The sequence below is a fragment of the Miniopterus schreibersii genome (genome assembly GCF_964146895.1).
Source record: "Miniopterus schreibersii genome assembly, chromosome: 7".
In the NCBI taxonomy this organism is placed as follows: Eukaryota; Metazoa; Chordata; class Mammalia; order Chiroptera; family Miniopteridae; genus Miniopterus; species Miniopterus schreibersii.
Window position 1 is genome coordinate 65,221,603 of NC_138108.1, and position 20,445 is coordinate 65,242,047.

Below are 20,445 nucleotides of genomic sequence, written 5' to 3' on the forward strand. Positions count from 1 at the left end.
GACATTAACAACTGGGATTTGAATAACGCTTGTCAGTGCCTCTGAGAGTCAACATGTACGATAATTACAATAGTTTTTGTGCTTATTGCTCTATAATTGACTTTTATTTTTCTTATTTTAACAGTTTATTTAAACTTTGAGTGCTGATTCCCAAACATAAACATGATATTACAGCTTCTGAGAATTATCATTATAGCTCAGCATCAGTTCATCCATATGTTCTAATACTACACCTGACCAAGCTGTTCTTAAAAATAATTCTAATAGCTTTCATTTTCTTTTTCATTCTAAGGGAACCCTTTAGGATACAGACAATAGGTGAACAGAGATGGTATACTGGAGTGTTGCATTCTTGTTTTCTCACTTAGAAACAGTAACAGTACCTTGTTTCCAACTTTATTTTCTGGACTTTCATGCTATTTCCCAACCACAAATATTTCTTGCAAGTGTGACCATTGTCCCAGAGAGAAATGAGAAACATTTCCCATAGGAGGCATTGGTAACCCATATAGTTAAATAGGTATAGTGTAGATTAGAAGATGCAGTTCTCATTAATATTTGTTGCACAAATTATATAAATTAGAATGTTCATATCTTTTTCCCTAGAATACCGACAGTGTAATGCAGAAGAATTTAGCTGTGCTGATGGACGGTGTCTTTTAAATACTCAGTGGCAGTGCGATGGAGACTTTGACTGCCCTGACCATTCTGATGAAGCACCTTTAAACCCAAAATGCAAAAGTGCAGGTACAGAAAATATATGACACTATGCTTATTCCAAAATTTGTCTTTTTTTTGTAATGGTAAAACTATGACTCTGATTTTTAGTTTAGTATGGTAGTCAGTGAAAGGAAATGCAAATAACTAAGCATTGATGTTCCTAGTGATACTGTGCAGGGTCCTAGTAATGTTTTAAAGCTAGTTTCAGAATTTAGTATGTGCCAAAAACATGAAGATTTCCCGCAATGAACCTGATGCATCCATCACCCTTTCCCCTTTAAAAATGTCACCTTTTCTTAATACATTATTTTATGTGAATAAAATTTCCCTGTCTAAACTTATTCAAAAATTCAAATAAAAGAAGTTAAGATTTACTGAAAGTCTGTATTGTTCATATTTACACAAAATAAAATAAATTGCATATCATCTAAACAGAAGTATATACATAGCCAAACTTGGTCTGTTTATCACTTTACTATTCTGTACTGAATATATAGGCATATATTTTAAAATTAAAACCCAATTAAGTTTTTTCTCATGTAGTTTGCATATTATTAGGACTTATTTTATCATATTAAATAATGAGTAATGTTCAAAGCATCAGGATAAGAGTAGCTGCAAAACCTGGACTTCTTTCTGTAACTATATTTGGAGCAACTATTATTCACTAAAAATGTATTTTTTATGCCCTGACTTAAAAATGTCAATGTTATATTTCCAAGGTGGAAAAAAATTAGGAATATCTACCTATCCTAGATTCTTAATTTTTAGTGACATTTAATTTCTCAGAGACCAGTGGCTTGAGGGAAATGTCAGACTATCATTACACTTTGAACTCATTTATCACATTATAGGTGAAGAGAAATTCTCCATTAATTTTACTATAGATGCTTATTCTTTTAAAATTGTTATTGATTTTTAGAGAGGTATATAAACATCAATGTGAGAGTGAAACATTGATTGGCTGCCTCCTCTGCGCCCCCTACTGGGGATTGAGCCCACAACCCTGGTATGTGCCCTGACTGGGAATTGAACAGACATGGGATGATACCCAGCTAATTGAGCCACAGGGGCCAAGAATATAGATGTTTATTTTGATTGTTAATTTTCGTGATAAAACAAGATACACAGTAGGTTGAGCAAAAGTGCAGCTTACTTTTGATTTTCTATGTTTTCTGTGTAAAATATTACATTGAATATAAAGCATTATATATATACATATATTTACTATAATTTTAGACAGATAAGTTATGGTATTTGTGAATGTTTTCAACAACCGTAGTATAAAAACAATGGCATGCCCTTTATATTCCATTCGTTTTATTTTCTTTTTCCAGAACAGTCATGCAACAGTTCATTTTTTATGTGCAAAAATGGCAGGTGCATTCCCAGTGGAGGTCTTTGTGACAATAAGGATGACTGTGGAGATGGCTCAGATGAGAAAAACTGCCATATAAATGAATGTTTGAGTAAGAGAGTCAGTGGATGTTCTCAAGATTGCCAGGACCTTCAGGTTGGATACAAGGTAGGTATGCATCAAAAATAGCAAATCACTGGATCCATTAGAATTTGATTAGGCAAAGAAGAAAGAAAAATAAAAAAAGAAAGACTCAAGGACACACACAACGGTATGGTGACTTGATTTCCGGAGGGAAGAGGGTGGGGTGGGGTGAGGAAGTAGAAGAAACTAAGGAGGATAAATGGAGATGGAAGGAGACCTGACTCGGGATGGTAAACACGCAATACAACATACAGGTGGTGTTGTATTGTAGGATTGTATGCCTGGAGCCTGTATAATTGTATTAACCAATGTTGTCCCAATTAATTTAAAATACACACACCACACACACACACAGGGTGTCAATAAAAGAAAACCTTGGGGTAATGAAAACCATTTCACTCAGTATAGCTGTCAATCGTAAAAGGCATCAAAATATTATTTAAATGGAGAGTTTCTACATATGAAAACCATAATAATAATGTGGTCTAATACTGTGAAATAGACTCAGGAAGAAGAAGACTCAAAATGTTTTTCTGTATATACTGAACATAAAGAAAAATACACGGGAAAAACTGGAGAGATTGCTGCTATGCTAATAGTAGCATTAGATACGTATGTAGCTCTTAAGTTCCCATTTCTTCCCTCATCCTTCCTCCCATATATATTTGAAGTTAAATGGGATAATCATTTATTTACCACAATACTGGAGAATACAAAATTGTTCATATGAACAGAAAAAAGCAAAGCAAAAACAGCACACATGAAATATTAAGACTGAGTGCAGGTACATTAAAAAATAAATCATGCCTGATGTCCTAACTGCTTTTTGTTAGTGCCGTTTTCCTGAAGAGTGTTTCACTGACAAAATGGATTGACAAGTAGCTTTTGAAAGCATCTGCTCTGTTCCTGTTGGACTGGAGGAAGCAAACAGAATATTAAAATTAAAGTTGTGTGCTGGGTATTGATTGTGTGAGTGTGGGAAAGACTCGGGAAGAGCCATTCATTGGAAACGGGGTTTCTCACTGAGCACTAGGCCTGTACGAATCACAGTCGGACGTGGCTTTTATAAACCACAGAGGGAATCTAGTGCCAATTAGGACCATTGCAGAAGTTGGGTTTTGTTCTGCTGAGTGTTGTGTTGATCAGAATGCACGTGGGGCGCTGTGCACATGTTTGGACATAGCCCTTTAAGAGGAACCTTGACAAATGGTAGCGTCTTCAAATGTGTACATCCAGAGGCATAAGGGGGCTGGGACACACGTCTTTGGAAGACGTTTTGCCTGGAGCAAAGGTGGCTTATTAGCTGTATTCAAATCTATGAAGGACTGAAATAGGGAGAATATTTAGCCTGAGTTGTATCAAAGGTTGCAATTAGAAGTTAGGCGGCAGATTCTTTTCAATATAAAGAAGACTGTTCTAAGATTGGAACTCTTTTTATTGGAATGAGCTGCCTTATTCTCATCACGACAAGTGGTTCAGGGGGGCTAAATGTCTCTCTTTACAGGAGGCTAGAGAAAAAAATGTGCGTATTGTAAAGATGGGTCACTTTTCCTATCAACCTTGATATTCTATGGCAAGCGAGTTCTAATGGTAAATTAAGCCAAATGACTACTTTGCCATTTTTAAAGATTTTTTTAAAATAGATTTTTAGAGAGAGACGAATGGAGAGGGAGAGAAAGAGAGGAAAACAAAACATCAATGTGCGAATGAAACCTCACTGGACCGCCTCCTGCACACCCCCTGCCAGGTATCGAGCCGCAAACTCTGGTATGTGCCCTGACCTGGAATCAAACCTCTTGGTGCAGGGGAGACACCCAACCAACTGAGACACACCAGCCAGGGCCACTTTGCCGTTTTTAATCTCTGAATTTCTGGTATTATAATTAATTTAACTTCATTGATCAGGATTTTACTACATAGAGATATAATTTTAAAAACTACAATAATTATTTTCCCCTATGTAAAAATAGAGATAAAAAATGAAATATCAAGAAAGCTACATTTATAAAAATTTTTTTACCCAATATTATTTTAAGAAGTGTTGGTTAAATTTACAGACTTAATACACACATGCACTCATGAACACTATAACTAAAAGGAAACAAGACAAAGAATCCAGATCATTCTTAATGAGATGAGTATGCATCAAATAATTTTGTCAGTAAATATTTGAAATCCAATGAAGCAAAAAAATATATATTAGTTATATATGCACAATCAATATAGAAATGTTTTCTGAAAAAGAAGGAAAATGTTATAGAAATATGACAGGTAATTACTTAAAATCTTAAATCATAGGTTATAAATAATTCTTTCGTTCTGTCTGTATAATATATGCTATAAGTCTATATATCTATAGAAAAAAATCCAAAATTTAAATTTCAAAATAGATTTATTTGTGTTTATCCCAGGTGAATTTAAACTCTGTCATAACAGTTTTGGTGGTAAAATTTAAAAATTACAAAATATAAAATGATCACCTTTTGACATAACATTCAAAATAAGGCCGTTTTGTAAGAAGTACTTTGTACCCAGAAATACTATACCTGGAAAACTAGGTTTGGTAGCAGTAGATATCAACCTGAAAAACATGTTAAATCATACTATTTTAATTACTTTACAAGAAACTTACACAAAAACATTTGTTTATTGGTACCTTTAAAATATCAGTATTTTTATTTTGACTTCTCTGAAAGAGAATGAAGTGAGAATTTTAGTTAAAATAGACACTATATTTAATCATTCACAAATTCTTTGCATGTGATACTTGACAGAATTGCTATGAATAATGTCCCTGAATATATACACATGTCAAAACTAATGAATAAAATAAAACATCTACTGTGGGAAACAGACAAGTATAAAAAGTTAAGGAGCTAAGATTAGAATCATAAATAAGAAATGAAACCAAAGGTTTAAAGCAAATATTTTATATCTATATTGACTGAAATTGAGTAAAAAGCCTATGTACAACCAAATGCTTATCTATTTTGTGGGGGGAGGTCAGATGATGGGTTTCTCTTTTCCAGGAAATGGAGAAAACTGTCCAATAACTTATTTCTCAGTACATTATCAGCAGAGCATGTCAAGAAATCTTCCAAATTCTGCAGTAAAATGAAAATTGCTTATGTAAGCAAAACTTAGACCTTATGGACTGTGAACAACTTACATGTTTGGCTGTAAAACACATATAATATATCTATTCAAAGGGGAGTAATAACATTTACTAAAGCGATAATCTGTTTTGAGGGGAAGGAAAATTTACCATGTAAAAATAAATGTACTTCTGGGAGAGAAGGAAGTTTTAATGTATACATTAGAAATAAAATAATCAATATTTGTCAACTATCACTTTTAAAACTGCACAAAAATGTTCCTGAAAGTAATAGAAAAAGTTTGGGTAGCTATGTTTCTTTCTTCTAGCTATCTGATCCTGTATAAAAATTAATACAAAGCAGGGGAATTTGAAATGGTTCTTAATGAAGAGGAAAATTAATATGTCTGAGCATATGTAAATCTCAGTTTTATAAAAAGTGTCTCTTAAAATGAAGGTGAGAAATTTTTTAACTGTTATGAATCTCCCATCTTTTATTGCTGAATATGCAAATTACTATTATTTCCTTTCAGTTTATGTAAATTAGGCTAGTAGAATTTCCCATAGATGTTTATTAATTATTTAGGAGCAAAAATGTTTTTGTTATAACAAGGTTACTGGATTGGGTAGTAAATTATTTTTTAAAATCTTCTTATTCAATAAACATTTTTTAAAAACTTACTGTAAATATTAAACATCCTAATTTCATTTGTTTATAGAAATGTATATTATATTCAGTAGCTTGTATCAATTTACCTTCAGGAAATTAATATTCCATAAATGTGTTTTTATCTAGGCATTCTATTTGATATACTGGTTCTATACGCCTGACATTAGCCATTCAAAGTGACTTTCAGAAGTCTGTTAAAATTGAGACACTGTTTAAGTTTTTTATAATATTCTTTGGGAGGGATTCAACATATTTTATGAAATTTCTTTTCATTTACTCTAAAGTTCCCTTTGAATTTAGCTCTGCTCTGTATCTGCTTATGGGTTTTCTGGCTTCCTGACCACATGATCACACGATCTAATTTCTGTTCTTCTTCAGAAACAGAAATCTTCTTGTATTCTGTCAGTTTCTCATTTTCTTTTTTAAAAAATTATTTGTTTTTTAAATGTGGTAATATATATGGCAAAGTTTACTATTTTAACCATTTTTATGTGTACACTTCAGTAACATTAAGCATCTTATTTCCTTTTGCCGTAGTAAATCCACAATCCCCTTGCTTTCCTGCATTAGGTGGTAGGTTGAGTCTTCTTAAGGAAAGTAGTGTTGTCACAGCCTAAGATATGATGAGAACAGTTTGGATAATCAAGCTGTTGCTTTGCTGGGATTTGTTGGCTTGCTAGTGGGTGTTAGTGATTAAAAGCAAAACAACTCTTTATTTTTGCTGAGGGTTATTAGGTACATATTGGTGATACTTGTTAAAGAGTAAAGTGCTAAGAACTTAAAGGAATTTAGTTTTTGTACAAGGACTTAGAAAAAGGTATTTATCTTTTGAATAGTTTCAGGTGAAATTGATGTTGCTTCCCCTCCAAGTAATAAATGCCTTTTTGTAATTAAAAAAAATTAAAATCTACCCCTCAACTAATTGTTGGCCTGACTAATAGATAAAAAGTTCTTCTGTTACTTTTACTCTTTTTTTAAAAAAAGTATGTTTTTATTGATTTCAGAGAGAGGAAGGAAGAGGGAGAGAGAGAGAAACATCGAAGATGAGAGAGAATCATTGGTCAGATGCCTCCTGCACGCCCCTGACTGGGGACTGAGCCCACAACCTGGGCATGTGCCCTGCCCGGGAATCAGACACTGATCTCCTTGAGCCATGCAGGCCAGGCTGTTACTTTTACTCTTAAATGATCTAAATGATGGAATGTCTGCTATGGCTAACCCTTAGATACTAGTTATTCTCAATAACTTAGAGTTCTTTCTTAATTCACTGTCCTACTCAATACTTACAAGTTCCTTTATTCAAAGACCATTAAATAGTCTTGGTAAAGGTTAATATGATCATAACCATCTGGCCAATTATAGGTTCATTTTGTATAATTACAATTCTCATATCCTTCTTGGCAGAGACTGAATAGAGAACTGAAAGACAGTGACCAATCACAATACCTTATTATTTCCAGGAATTCAAAGACATATATGGCATGACACTGTATTCAGAATTGACATGCCAGTTAGTAAGCATCTTATATCATCCTCAGAGGCTCATATAGAACATGATAGAGATGCTGAAGAGATACAGTGGTGCCTCAGTTTTCGAAAGTCTCTGTGGACGAGCATTTCAGGTTATAAACACTGCAAACCCAGACAGAAATGCTTCGGTTTCCGAACACGCCTCGGAAGTCGAAAAGGCCACATGGCTTCTGCTGAGGGCAAGACCCTGAGGCCCAGCTGTCGGCTGTGGATCCCTCGGTTTTTGAACATTTCAGAACATGAACAGGCTCCCGGAATGGGTGACATTCGAAAACGGAGGGACCACTGTATTTGATGATACAAACTGATTTAATACTGATGAAAAACTATGTGATTGTTATTTCTCCAGTCAACATCAACATATCAGATTATGGAATCAGACCAAGTTGATAAATATTAATTGGCCCTTACTATGTGTTAACAAGTTACAGACAGCCTCAACTCTCCTCCTGCTTTACCTAGGGAACTTCACCTTTGTGCCTCTAGGTTTCTCATCAGGTAACTAAGGATAATAATACCTACATCATAGATTTCTGTAAGGCTCTGATAAAATAAAGGAATAATGTTAGTCATCTTCAAAGCTCCACATAAGGTTTAATTCTTATGGTTGTTAAAGTCTTCTGAAAAGACAATATAATGAAATAGAATAGGCATAAAAGTTGACAGTTTAGTTCTGTACTTTTTTCCCATTCTCTGGCCACATGGCTATGGTGGTATCAGTTAACTTTTGTAACCTTCCCAACCTCAGATGATCAAATGAGGGTATTTCAGGGAATTTTTAAAACTTTAACCTTTACTTAATATTTGTAATTCTTATTAAAGTTTCACCGCTGGGTGACAGAAAGATTTGCCATTAACTGCTGTTGGTTGAATCATGCTAAAGAGAGATCCAATAAGAAGAGACAGTGGCAATGGTGTGAATGGGTTATACTTGCGCTTTTTCTTCTGCAGTGCAAATGCTGGCCTGGATTCCAGCTGAAGGATGATGGTAGAACCTGTGTAGACGTTGATGAATGCTCGATGGGCTTTCCGTGTAGCCAGCAGTGCGTCAATACATATGGGACCTACAGGTGCCTCTGTACAGATGGGTATGAAGTACAACCTCACAACCCAAATGGCTGCAAATCACTTTCAGGTAAAGAATCGAACGTGTCCACTGGCCCAACCTCAGTTACATGTATGGATCCTGAATTTCAGAGCCATTTCATTAAGTTCATTTCTTCTTGCTGTTTCTTAGAAATCAAAATTCTTCTCTACTTACCTGGATATGGGAATCTGTCATTCTGACTTTGTGTGTTATCCGCAAACTGCTGTTTGTAATGATATTGCATTATGGTCTCGTGAATTATCAAGCGCTTTGTTTGGTTTGGTTTGGTTTGGTTTTAAGGGTGCTCACAAGCAACAAGAACCATCTCTAGCGTTGCCTCCTGCTGAATCACAGGTTCTTAGGAGCAGACTTGGCCTAGCCCTAGACTCTGAAAGGGCCCATTGTGACAGTGTTCCACTCGTGTTTCCTTTTTGCCTGCACCTTACGCTCACATGTGCCCGTCGGGGAGAACACAGGTCAATGAGAACCACAGTGATGATGGTGCCAACAACAATGTCAGCTACACAAGCTCAGTGCAATTCCTCCAGGGATTCAGCAAATGTTATTAAACTTCTGTTTGTTCCAAATAGTGTGATTTGTCTGTAAATGAGAACATTCAATAAAACATGACCCATAACTTTAAAATATACTGTACGTTATTAGGGGAGATCATTATCACACGTATTAAAATGATACAAAGCAATATGTAATACTACTATTGAAGTGGAAACAAATGGTACTTCAGGTGTCTCTGTCACTCTGACTTTGGTCTGAAGTATCATGACCCAGATAACACTGCCAGTTTCTTTCAAATATGCATGTGGATGACAACATTTAAAACATTATATGTTCTCTCATCTCTTTTCATGAAATAAATACCAGGGATAGGAATTTAAAAATTAATTTTATGACTGGTTAAAACTTGGCACATTATAAAAAAATAACTACTTTCAATTTTTATTTCACTTTTACTTCTTTTTGAAATATTCATTCCTGAATCAATATGTGTATTATTTGGAACCCATTGTTTTATTTGCCAAATTACCTGCTTTCTTGTTCAGTACTTGCTACATCGCTCATTTAGTGACATGAATAGGAAGACATAAAATCTTCAACCAGTCAGTTTCCATCACTATAAACTTTCATATTGGACAAACTACAAGAAGGGAATAAAGACTATTAAAAGATTTTAAAAAACAGACTCATGAGGAAAGTTAAAATTAAATTGATTAATAGATAAAGATTATTATCCTGTACATCAGAAATTATTTAGGAGAAGTCCCTAGGCCGATGAAAAATTTACGTGTAGGCAATGATATTCTTGGTTTTCACCAAAGTTATTCTGAGAGCATAGGGTAATTATTTAATTATCAAAAATGAAATATTTGATTGTATGAATGTTTAGCTTTACTGTAAGTTTCTAAGATAGGTTGCAGCTTATTCTTTTCAAAAATATTCATCTAAAAATCAGATTACAACAGCAGGTATTTCTACTAATATCAAATAAATTAGATACTTTAATATTCAAGGAAATTGAGGGAAAGAGAGGGTTAGCACTTAGGATTATCTTGGTTTTCTGTACTGTCTAGGTAACCGCTGCCTTTTCATTTTATTATCAACCGAAGTGCTCAGTGTGAATTTTTAAATCATTAATCTGCTAAGGGGCATTGCCTTTGAATGTATTGCTTCAGAAACTAAGTGAGTTGAAAACCATGTATCCAAAAAGTCTAATATGTTTGCTTGTTTTGTTGTTTAGATGAAGAACCTTTTCTAATTCTTGCTGATCATCATGAGATAAGAAAAATTAGCACCGATGGCTCCAACTACACCCTTTTAAAACAGGTATGATGTTCCCACAATGATTTCATAATATTCATTATGGGTACTTCAGATATGTATAGCGCCACAGAAATATCTCACAGTTAGAATTTATGACGCACTATTCATAAGTATGCGCACATAAGTATATGAGATTACCATAAACTTTATTGTGTTTGAATTGTCCGGGTGATGCTCTGAATTTGTCACATCACACCATATCAAAGAGAGTAAAAGATGCAAGGTGTAATGAATGCAAGGGAGTAACTATCTCAGGAACAGCTAGAGTAGAGAAAGCACAAAGTTCTCTTTGAAGGCATTTCATGCATTATCCAAATTCTCTCTCCTGCCCTAGGGATTTAAAAATAAATACTTTTTATAGAACTCAAGTTTCGGTTTATAAAACCAGGAAATAAAAAGGGGTTGATGATCCCCAGCCTTTAAAATTTGGAAAAAACAAGGGAGCAAACGTGATTGTCACTTAGTTAAAAGGTGGTGAGGCACACATTTCCAGCCTTACCCTCTTTATCTCTCAGCCCATCCCAAGACCCCAGAGTATCTGGACTCCTGTTTTGATGTTTGAATTCTATTTTCAGGGTTCATTTACATATCCTATTTGATATGAAAAGATATAATTTCCACTTTATGACAAGATAGAAAGCTGTGACTTGCTCATGTCAACTTTTTTTTCTTCCAGTGTGCAGTGGAAATAGCATAAAATTAAATGATTAAAGCTAGAATGACTATTACACAGATTAGAAAAATCACATACAGTTAGTTATAGCATAGTTTTAGTTGTCAGGAGAAATAGCATCTTTGGAACTATTTAGTTTGTGTCTGTTGTGCTACAAAGTTCTCTTTGCCCCAAACTATATAATAATGGCATGCATATGTGAAAGCACTGTGTAGAATAAGTGTGCCACAACTAAAGATATTTCTTGTTCTTATAGTATATTTATAACAGCATTTGGCACAGGCAAAAAAAGCCTTTCATGTGGTAATTTTTCAACAACACAAAAAATACTTAATTATAAGTTTTTCCACCCCAATAATGGGTTCCTCCATTGTTATTGTTAGAGTTTCATTCATTTTGCTTAAGGACTTAGTCTTATTTTAAGTGTGAACTTTCCTTGGTAACTGTGATATTGATTCTTCCTGACAGAGTTGGATTTTCCAGCTTTCCTCTAAGTCACAGATTGGAAATAAAAATTTCTCTTGAAAATCCAGATTTCTAGCTACTCATTAAAAGGAAAAAAACAAACAAAAAAACGAAGGGTTATCATTGCTGGGCTCACATAGCTCAATTCTCATGTTCCAAACTGTTTAGCAGCTGCCACTTTGACATAGAGCCCATGTTTTCCAATTCCCCGTAGCACTCAGACTTGCCATGTGCTTGCTACAGGGATTCCTGGCGAATTCATGGATGTCTATGAGATTTAGACTTTCGCTCTTTTTGGTATATCCACCAACATCCACTGGATCACACTGTCTCTCTCTCGCTCTTTAATTCTGAGCCCTAAGGAGATTGAGTAAAATATAAAATATTTCTATGTTTTTATAAAAACTAAACAGAAATATATTTAAAATACACAAACCAGACAACTATCTCTTTTTCAAAATATGTTTTTATTGATTTTTTTTTGAAAGACAGAAAGGGAGAGGGAGAAGGGAACATCAATGTGAGAGAGAAACAACTTGGTTGCCTTCCTGCACATTGAACCTGCAACATTTTCCTACACGGGGTGATGCTCAGCCACTGAACCACACCAGCCAGGGGAGACAACTGTCGCTTTAAGAGATGAATATCTCTAGAGAAAAAGTTCAAGTACATATAACTGTTCTAAAATGGAAAAAAAAATTTGCTGGCCAAATGATTTTCTACATTATTTAACTTAGTTCCTTTTTCTTCCTATGCAACCTAATATTTTTTTTCTCAATTAATGTTTATTTGAACAAAATAAAATTTCTTCTTTAACATGAGAATTCAAGGTTTAAACGTTAGTAATAATGTCTATAATTATACCATGTGTTTGCAACACTTTCATGCACCTAAATCCATCCTTCCAATAACCCTTTAAGTCTGCAGGGCAGACACCATGAGGGTGGAGAGCGGGGCGAGCTGGTGACCTCCCCCTGGGATTCAGCAGGAGAAGGTGGGGAGAGCTGGAGTTAAGGGAACTGCCACTGTCATAGGGCATCCTCCTCGAGGGAAAGCCAGGGCATTGTGCAACCTAATTAGCCAAGTTACAGAATATTGAAAGTTATTTTTCTCATGAAATAAATCTCCACACCCTCTCTATACCTTAAAGTGAAGTGTGCCAGTTATTAATTTCCTTGTATAGTCTCTGGAAAGGGGATATGTTTATTTTCTCTTTACTATAGTATGGTCTTTGTGCGCGCGCGTGTGTGTTTTGCCTTTAAATGATTATTGTTGTAATTAATTTATTTTTAAATTAAATTTATTGAGGTGACATTGGTTAATAAAATATGTAGGTTTTATGCTTCTGGGGCGGGGGGGAAGAGATTAACCAAAGAACTTGTATGCATGTATACGTAACCCATGGACACAGACGATAGTATGATGAAGGCCTGGGGAACAGGTGAGAGGTAGAGGGGGTCAATGAGGCAAAAAGGGGGCATCTGTAGTACTTTCAACAATAAAGATAAATTTAAAAAAAAAACACAACCTAACTGGTGTGGCTCAGTGGTTGATCGTGAACCCATGAACCAGGAGGTCACGGTTTGATTCCTGGTCAGAGAACATGCCCGGGATGCAGGCTCAATCCCAGTAGGAGGTGGGCAGGAGGCAGCCAATCAATGATTCTCTCTCATCATTGATGTTTCTCTCTCTTTCTCTCCCTCTACCTTCCTCTCTCTGAAATCAATAAAAATGTATTTAAAAAAAAAAAAAGTAATGAAAAAATATATATAGGTTTCAAGTGTATAATTCTGATACATCATTTGTATATTGTATTGTGCGTTTACCACCCAAAGTCAGATCTCCTTCTGTCACCATATTGATCCCCTTTACGACCCCCACCCCCTTCCCTCTGGTAACCGCCCTGTAGTATGCATCTATGAGTTTTTATTTATTCATTTGTTGCTTTCAGTTTTATATCCCATATAAGTGGAGTAATTTGGTTCTTGACTTTTTCTGTCTGACTTATTTTGCTTAGCATGATATTCTCAAGATCCATCCATGTTGTCACGTGTGTGTGCGTTTTAGCATTTCTTTGTTTTAGACTGTGCTATCTTAGAAAGTTCTCTTTTTAGGATCCTCTGTTTATAAGCTCAGATGAACCAAAAATTTAACTAATATAGCAACACTTCATGAAAAACCTATTACAAGTTCAATGGCACTCTTTACCTCATTTTCCAGCCTTGTGGCTCAGGACATTTCTATTGATATCTCTTTTGTTGTTTTTTATAGCTAATATGTTATCAGAGATTGTTCTTAATGGAGCAAAGTGATTTTTTCCTCTATGCATGATTTAAGTCTGTTTCATAACCAAGCTGCTTTAATGCACACTTTCAGATATCACTTTTTCCTGGTGGTATAATTTTAGATTACTGCCAATCGCTAGTACCTAAGTGGGGATGAGTTTCAGATAGGTTTCTTAGTGTAGTGTTTATGAAAATAAAAAGGGAGTGAGGAAGATGGGAAAGCTCATGAAGACTCTGACCACCTGTGCTTTTGGAAACCACCTGTTAATGGTGACCACTGAGAAAGGAAATAGAGACCCAGAAACCGCAGGTCAGTCTTACCTCCAGTTTTGACTATCCCCTCTTTGAAATACATTATTTCTGTCAGGGACCAAGTTTTTAACCATAACTTTGCCATAGCATTGTAGATATACTCGAGAAGGTTTAATCAATAGAAAACCATTTTTTCTCCCCTCAGAGATGTGTCTACATATGCAGAATGAGGTAGAAAATAAAAGTAATTATCTCTTCGCATTTTCTCTCAGTCAAAATAAATGAAAAGACACCACCACTCTTGCCTTAATTATTTCAGAATGTTTTGTGTAGGTGATTAGGTAGAATGATCTACCCTAACATTTTGAGTTTTATTCCCCTTTATCATTAGTAACAATCTCAAGAAACTTTGTAGCATAAAATTATAATCGGTAGATTTATTTTTTAGCCTATGTAGTCTAAAACATGGTTATAGCTAGGCCAACTATAACTTAAATTCATACACAACATTTAGAAAATGTATTTTAATAGCATGGGTTGTAGAAACGAAAATTAATCAGGTAGCTTTCCAGTGTGTTATCCAAATCAATTCTAACAGCGCCTTTTATTCCTGTAAAATTGTATAGAGAAACAAAACACAATTTCCTAAATTAATCATCTTGAACCAAAGGGTACAATATTCAGCTACAGAAATGAAAGAAGCAAATAGGATTTTGATGAAACCAATATTCAGCTCTGAAACCACTGGGATTGCCCTAGTTTTTAGACATTACTTTGACCGTACCCTTGGCTGTTTTACTATTCTTTGCCTGTGATTCTACAAAGAGATCATTGCACCGCTTCTGTGCAGATGAATGGCAAAGCTGTAGAGCAATGACCAGTTTGGCCAGGTAGATATGTCAGAATTCAGAGCTTCAATTTCTTTGTTTTTACAGCTTTAATTTATTATAGTGAATTTGCTAAATTTGGCATTGGATTTTTATTATATAAATTGATCATTGTAAAGAAGAGAATAATTTTGACATGATGGAATTGTGGGTAAATTTTTACTAAAGTTAGACAAGTTTCTCTCTACTTTTTCTCTATAAATCTCTCATTTATTCATCTCTATCTGAATTGCAAGCCTATCACAGAACCTTAACCCATTTACTTCGTTTGTTTGGTGAAAAAAGCATTTGAACTTAAGGAATATTATAGAATGGTAATGAATCTATTAAACCCTCTACAGAACTTGGAATATATTCAATATCTATTTTAGAACCTTGATTAATTCTGCAGAAGCAAAGTTCTAGATATGTGCTCTTAAGTACATTTAGTTAAGGAGTCCTCCAGGTTTTAGCTTGTGAATAAATATTTAGTGAATCTTTTGAATCTGTGACTGGATATTAGTTGAAGTTTCTGTTTGATTACTTTGTTTTTAGCATTTATAGACATCATTTGATCAGTAATGTCATCACTAAGAACTATGCTTGCATTTATGTATCTGGACAGAGCGAGGAACTTACACTGAGTCTTGTTTACTTCCGTGCGCTTCTTGTTTATGACAAATGGCACACAATTCTGTGGGGTTAGGCTGTCAGGTTAACTTTACAATCTGGAGCTGAAGAAGAGATTGCTCATGTTAAGATAAATAAAAGCATACGATTTGAACCTATGATTTTACACTCTCACTACTAGAACGCAGCCCTGCTGAGAGAAGCAAAAAATCAGTATTTGCCAAAACCTTCTCTAAATTGCTTCTATACATAGGCTGTCCTTAGTCTTGGAGATGGTTGGAAAGAAATAAAATCTGAACAGCAATAAATTAGCCTTGGCCTGTTTCTCGTAGAGCACTTTATAAATCTATTCTTATTATCTCATTCTAAATTTAGGGAATACATATGGAAACTGAACCCACATGTGGTAAATAACATCCTTCCTATCCCTTTTTCTGCAAACCAAACAAAAGCAAACAAAAGAACTTTTCTTCCTGAAGATGCTTATCCTTAACTATGGAACTAAAACTACTAATAAATGACTCCTAAAACAATCTGAGACTTAACTACAACTTTAGGGGAAAAGTTGATATGAGCAATCCTACATTAGTTTCAAAGATATAGTAAAGATCTGTGGGGCTTTGCCAAGTGTCTGCCATATCAAATTATTTTTTGATCCATAGGAATTTATATATTAATAAACTATTCAAGTCTCAAAATGAGTTAGCACAATTGAAATTCTGATCCAAGTTTTATTAGTCCATTGAGGTAGTAAATCTATAAGCTCTAACAATAGATCAGAATTAAACTAATCCCTAAGCAATCATTTGAACAATCCAACATCTCAGAAGATTCCCAGATGCTGATGTACGATTCTCAAACAAAATCAGTCAAACAGCAGAACTGCTGCAACAAAGAGCTGCAGTATCCAGAAACCCATTGGCTGAATCCCTGTTTGGCTTTGTTACCTGCTAAAAAATGCATAACCATGAGTCTGAAGTGAGGCTTTCCCTTGCATATCCACCACATGGAATAAAAAGATGTTGACTCTTCAGTTCCTCTTTGGTCAAATACTCTCCTAAAGTTATAACTTTTAAATTCTGACATGGTACTGTTTTGCCTAAGGGGCCACTGTAAGCATGAAAAGACTGGGGGGGGGGGGGAGCTTATTTATCTAATTGAGACAAAAACTTTGGGAAATATACAATTCAAAATTGTCTTTTCTGACTTTAATCAGATGGTTATCCAAGGATCATCATAAATCATCAGGGATCTTCAATATTTCCAATTTAGATGTATGCTCTTTTCTGGTTACTCTACAGAACAGATAATAATGACATTAAATTTATATTTAATAATAACCTATAGTGAGAGTCTTTCACTTTATCATCTCAAAAGCAAATATTTCCCCTTTATTGGCTATTTAGATAAACCATTATCTATAAACTTTCTGAAATTGTTGTAACCTTCTTGGAAAAAATATATATATTTTAATATATCTTTATTGATTTCAGAGAGAGGAAAGGAGAGGGAGAGAGAGAGATAGAAACATCAATGATGAGAGAGTCGTTGATCGAGCCCACAACCTGGGCATGTGCCCTGACCGGGAATTGAACCCCTATCGCCTGGATCCTAGGTCAATGCTCAACTGCTGAGCCACACCCGGCTGGGCTTGGAAAATACTTTCAAATAACTTACACAACATCTTAAGTGTATGGTGTAGGAAAAATGTAAACATATGATGCTTTTAAAAGATTTGATCACATATGCTATTTGTAACAGCTATAAGTATCTAGGTACAATGGGAGATAGAGGCTCTTATAAACTGAAACATTTAAAAATAATTTATATATTTAACTATTATCAAACACATTCTTTTGTATTTTTAGGGATTAAACAATGTTATTGCTATAGACTTTGATTACAGAGAAGAATTCATCTACTGGATTGATTCCAGCCGACCCAATGGCAGCCGCATAAATAGAATGTGTTTAAATGGAAGCGATGTTAAGGTAACTACATATTACAACAATGGGATTATTGGATATTTTATTAGTGTGGTTGAATTAAATAGAAAATGTTATTTGATGGTAATGGTACAACTCATAGATCATATTAGGTTGGTTTGCGTTTCACATTTTATAATGAAAATTAATATAGTTGAAATATGAAATATGAGACTTTTCATTCTTTTAGTTCATTATAATGCTATTATTTGAAACAAGGTTAAAAATCAAATTGAGTAAATAAAATTTGGATCCTTGTTTAAACCTTAGAAAATGTGATGAATGCTTTTAGCATGAATGATTTGTGCCTCAGCTTCAATTGTGTCGATTTATACAAAAGAAAAAATTGAGTCTGAGTGTTTGTAATTGAAAAATAGTAATTATTAAATTATAGATTAAAATTACAGCATTATTAAAATTCACCTACTCTAGATGGAAATAATTGCATGCATTTGTATAAAATCATGAATGTTCTGATTAGATAGCATCATAATTAACTACATGTCACCTTCTAGATATGAGATACTTGGCAATATTTCTGTGCTATCTCAGATTTTAAAATAAAATTATCTGCACTGTCTACATACAGTGAAATTTATTATAAAGAAGTTTAAATTCAAGTAGTTAAAACCTATTAATCACTTACACTCTTCTTAGCCATTGATTATAGCATACAGACATTTTTGTTAGAAGCAATCAATTTTGAAAATATTAATTGTCTTGAGATGTGTATATAGAATGCCAAAGCCACCAGTAGGTTGGGTTCTGGAGACTCAGTACAATTGTATTTAGTGATGGTTTATACAATGAAATATCAGTATATGATATAGAACAAAGAAGCATATAGGGGTTTTTTTGTTTTATAATTTAATTCTCTGGCAATCTATATTAAACTGTGAAAGTTGTATTACTCAAACTTCATCATATATTTTTTACAAGACATGCACAATTTAGGGTTATCTTTACATTTTTTGAAGATGCTTTAATATTTTTAAAGGACATGACTTCTCTACTGCTTTGCCAACATTGTCTCATTACTACTTTAAATTATGTCATAACATAGGTTACAAAATGCATCTTTCTTCCTTTGGGATTAGTAATTCACTGGTTTTCATTAAAATTGTCAGACATGACAATTTTCCAAATTGAAATTTGGGAGAAAGAAGAAAAGATGTCGTGCAATTCAGTATAGCAGGTTGATATTATTAATTGCTGAAGGTGTTCATGGTGTCACTTTATATATATCCTTACTATTTATGGTTATTGGGAAATATAGCTATAAAAATTCAGTAGTTTTTTTTTGTCTCTAACTATATTGCTCTTGGCTTCTATACAGCCCCAAGTTTCAATTGCTTTTTTCACCCAGTCCTCAGAGCACTGAGAACTCAGAAATAGTGGCCATATAGATTGAGAATTTTGGATTATTTTATATGTGTCATATTTGTACATTAATAGCCTATTTTCTTATTATATTTGATATTGACATGGGTTAGAACTGAGCAGACAAATTGTATGAGAATATTTTTACTTCCCTTTGGTTATGTCAGTTCTCTCTTATATTTTTTTTTCCTCTCTCCTGTAGTAGATCATTGAAATAGGGCAACAGCAGTTGAGGGAGTGGTAAATGCTGTTGATATCTCCTCTAGAACCTGTTAAAGATAAATTTCAATAATTCTTTTGTCTGTGTGTATGTGTGTGTGTGTGTGTGTGTGTGTGTGTGTCTTTGTTTGTGACAGAATTTTCACCCCAAATTTTAAGAGGACAAGTAAACTAATACATAAATGTGATCAATAATTATGCATCTGTCCAATAGCTGTTTTTAAATGTAACTGTTTCTTTCTTAAAACCACATGTAATTTCTGGGGACCTGATTACATATTAGGTAATTAGAAACGAGTAAGTCATTTTATTAGGGTAAGTTGTTCTGTTTTATGCTTATCTAAATTTTATTTCTATCATTTAAATAGAATTCTATTATCTCTGTAAAAATCAGGAAGCAATGCCCAGTTCTTATTCTAGGCATTTACATTGTTAACTGTTTAAATTCTTATTTTGTTAGGTAGTACATAACACAGCTGTTCCCAATGCTCTTGCTGTTGATTGGATTGGAAAAAACCTCTATTGGTCTGACACAGAAAAAAGGATCATTGAAGTATCCAAAGTCAATGGCTTATACCCCACGATACTCGTTAGCAAAAAGCTGAAGTTTCCCAGGGACCTGTCTTTAGATCCTCGAGCTGGGTTTGTAACAAACATTGAAAATCTTAAATTTAGAATTAAGATTGTGGATTGCATTGAATGTGGTAAATCCTGTTCTGCATGTTTCAACATGGAAACCAATGTAAAGTGTGAATGCGTAGAAATTTCTATTGAGAAATCAAAAATAGAAATGTGACTATCACAGTGAAATAAAAAAATTTAAATGATGGTATTTTACAGCAAGTATATTTTAAAGTTTTAAGCAAAAGTCTTTCTAACTAATCAATAAATGCATTGTGGAAATGGATTAAACTTACATATTTCTTTAATTTTGAATGCCTTTACATCTTGGAGGAAAGGCAGATGTAGAGCCAAGTCTCAGATCACACTTCGCATGCACGTGGTAGTCACAAGTAGAGCTGACACAATTTCTGTGCCACTTTAGAGCAGGAGACATAAGTAATATCCATGGCTAATAAATAACAAGGTGTATTATAGATACATTCAAAAGAAACAGCACAGTGGGAATATCAGGAAAGATTCATATTGGAGCTGTGCTGCATTTGCATTTCATTGTGAGAACGGAGAAGAGGTCATCGCAAGGATCAAGGACAGTGGGCTGGAGATTTCAGATGAGGGATGAACACAC

General features: G+C 34.3%; 1 protein-coding gene across 1 annotated transcript in view; it reads left to right on the forward strand.

The window, feature by feature from the left end:
* LRP1B (LDL receptor related protein 1B) overlaps positions 1-20,445 on the forward strand; it is a 1,542,074-nt gene that overhangs the window by 1,315,528 nt on the left and 206,101 nt on the right. Inside the window, exons 54-59 of the mRNA XM_081143443.1 lie at positions 607-747; positions 2,058-2,245; positions 8,467-8,650; positions 10,359-10,444; positions 17,481-17,603; positions 19,657-19,838. Of these exons, the coding sequence (XP_080999569.1) occupies positions 607-747; positions 2,058-2,245; positions 8,467-8,650; positions 10,359-10,444; positions 17,481-17,603; positions 19,657-19,838 (904 nt within the window). The remainder of the gene's footprint in view (positions 1-606; positions 748-2,057; positions 2,246-8,466; positions 8,651-10,358; positions 10,445-17,480; positions 17,604-19,656; positions 19,839-20,445) is intronic.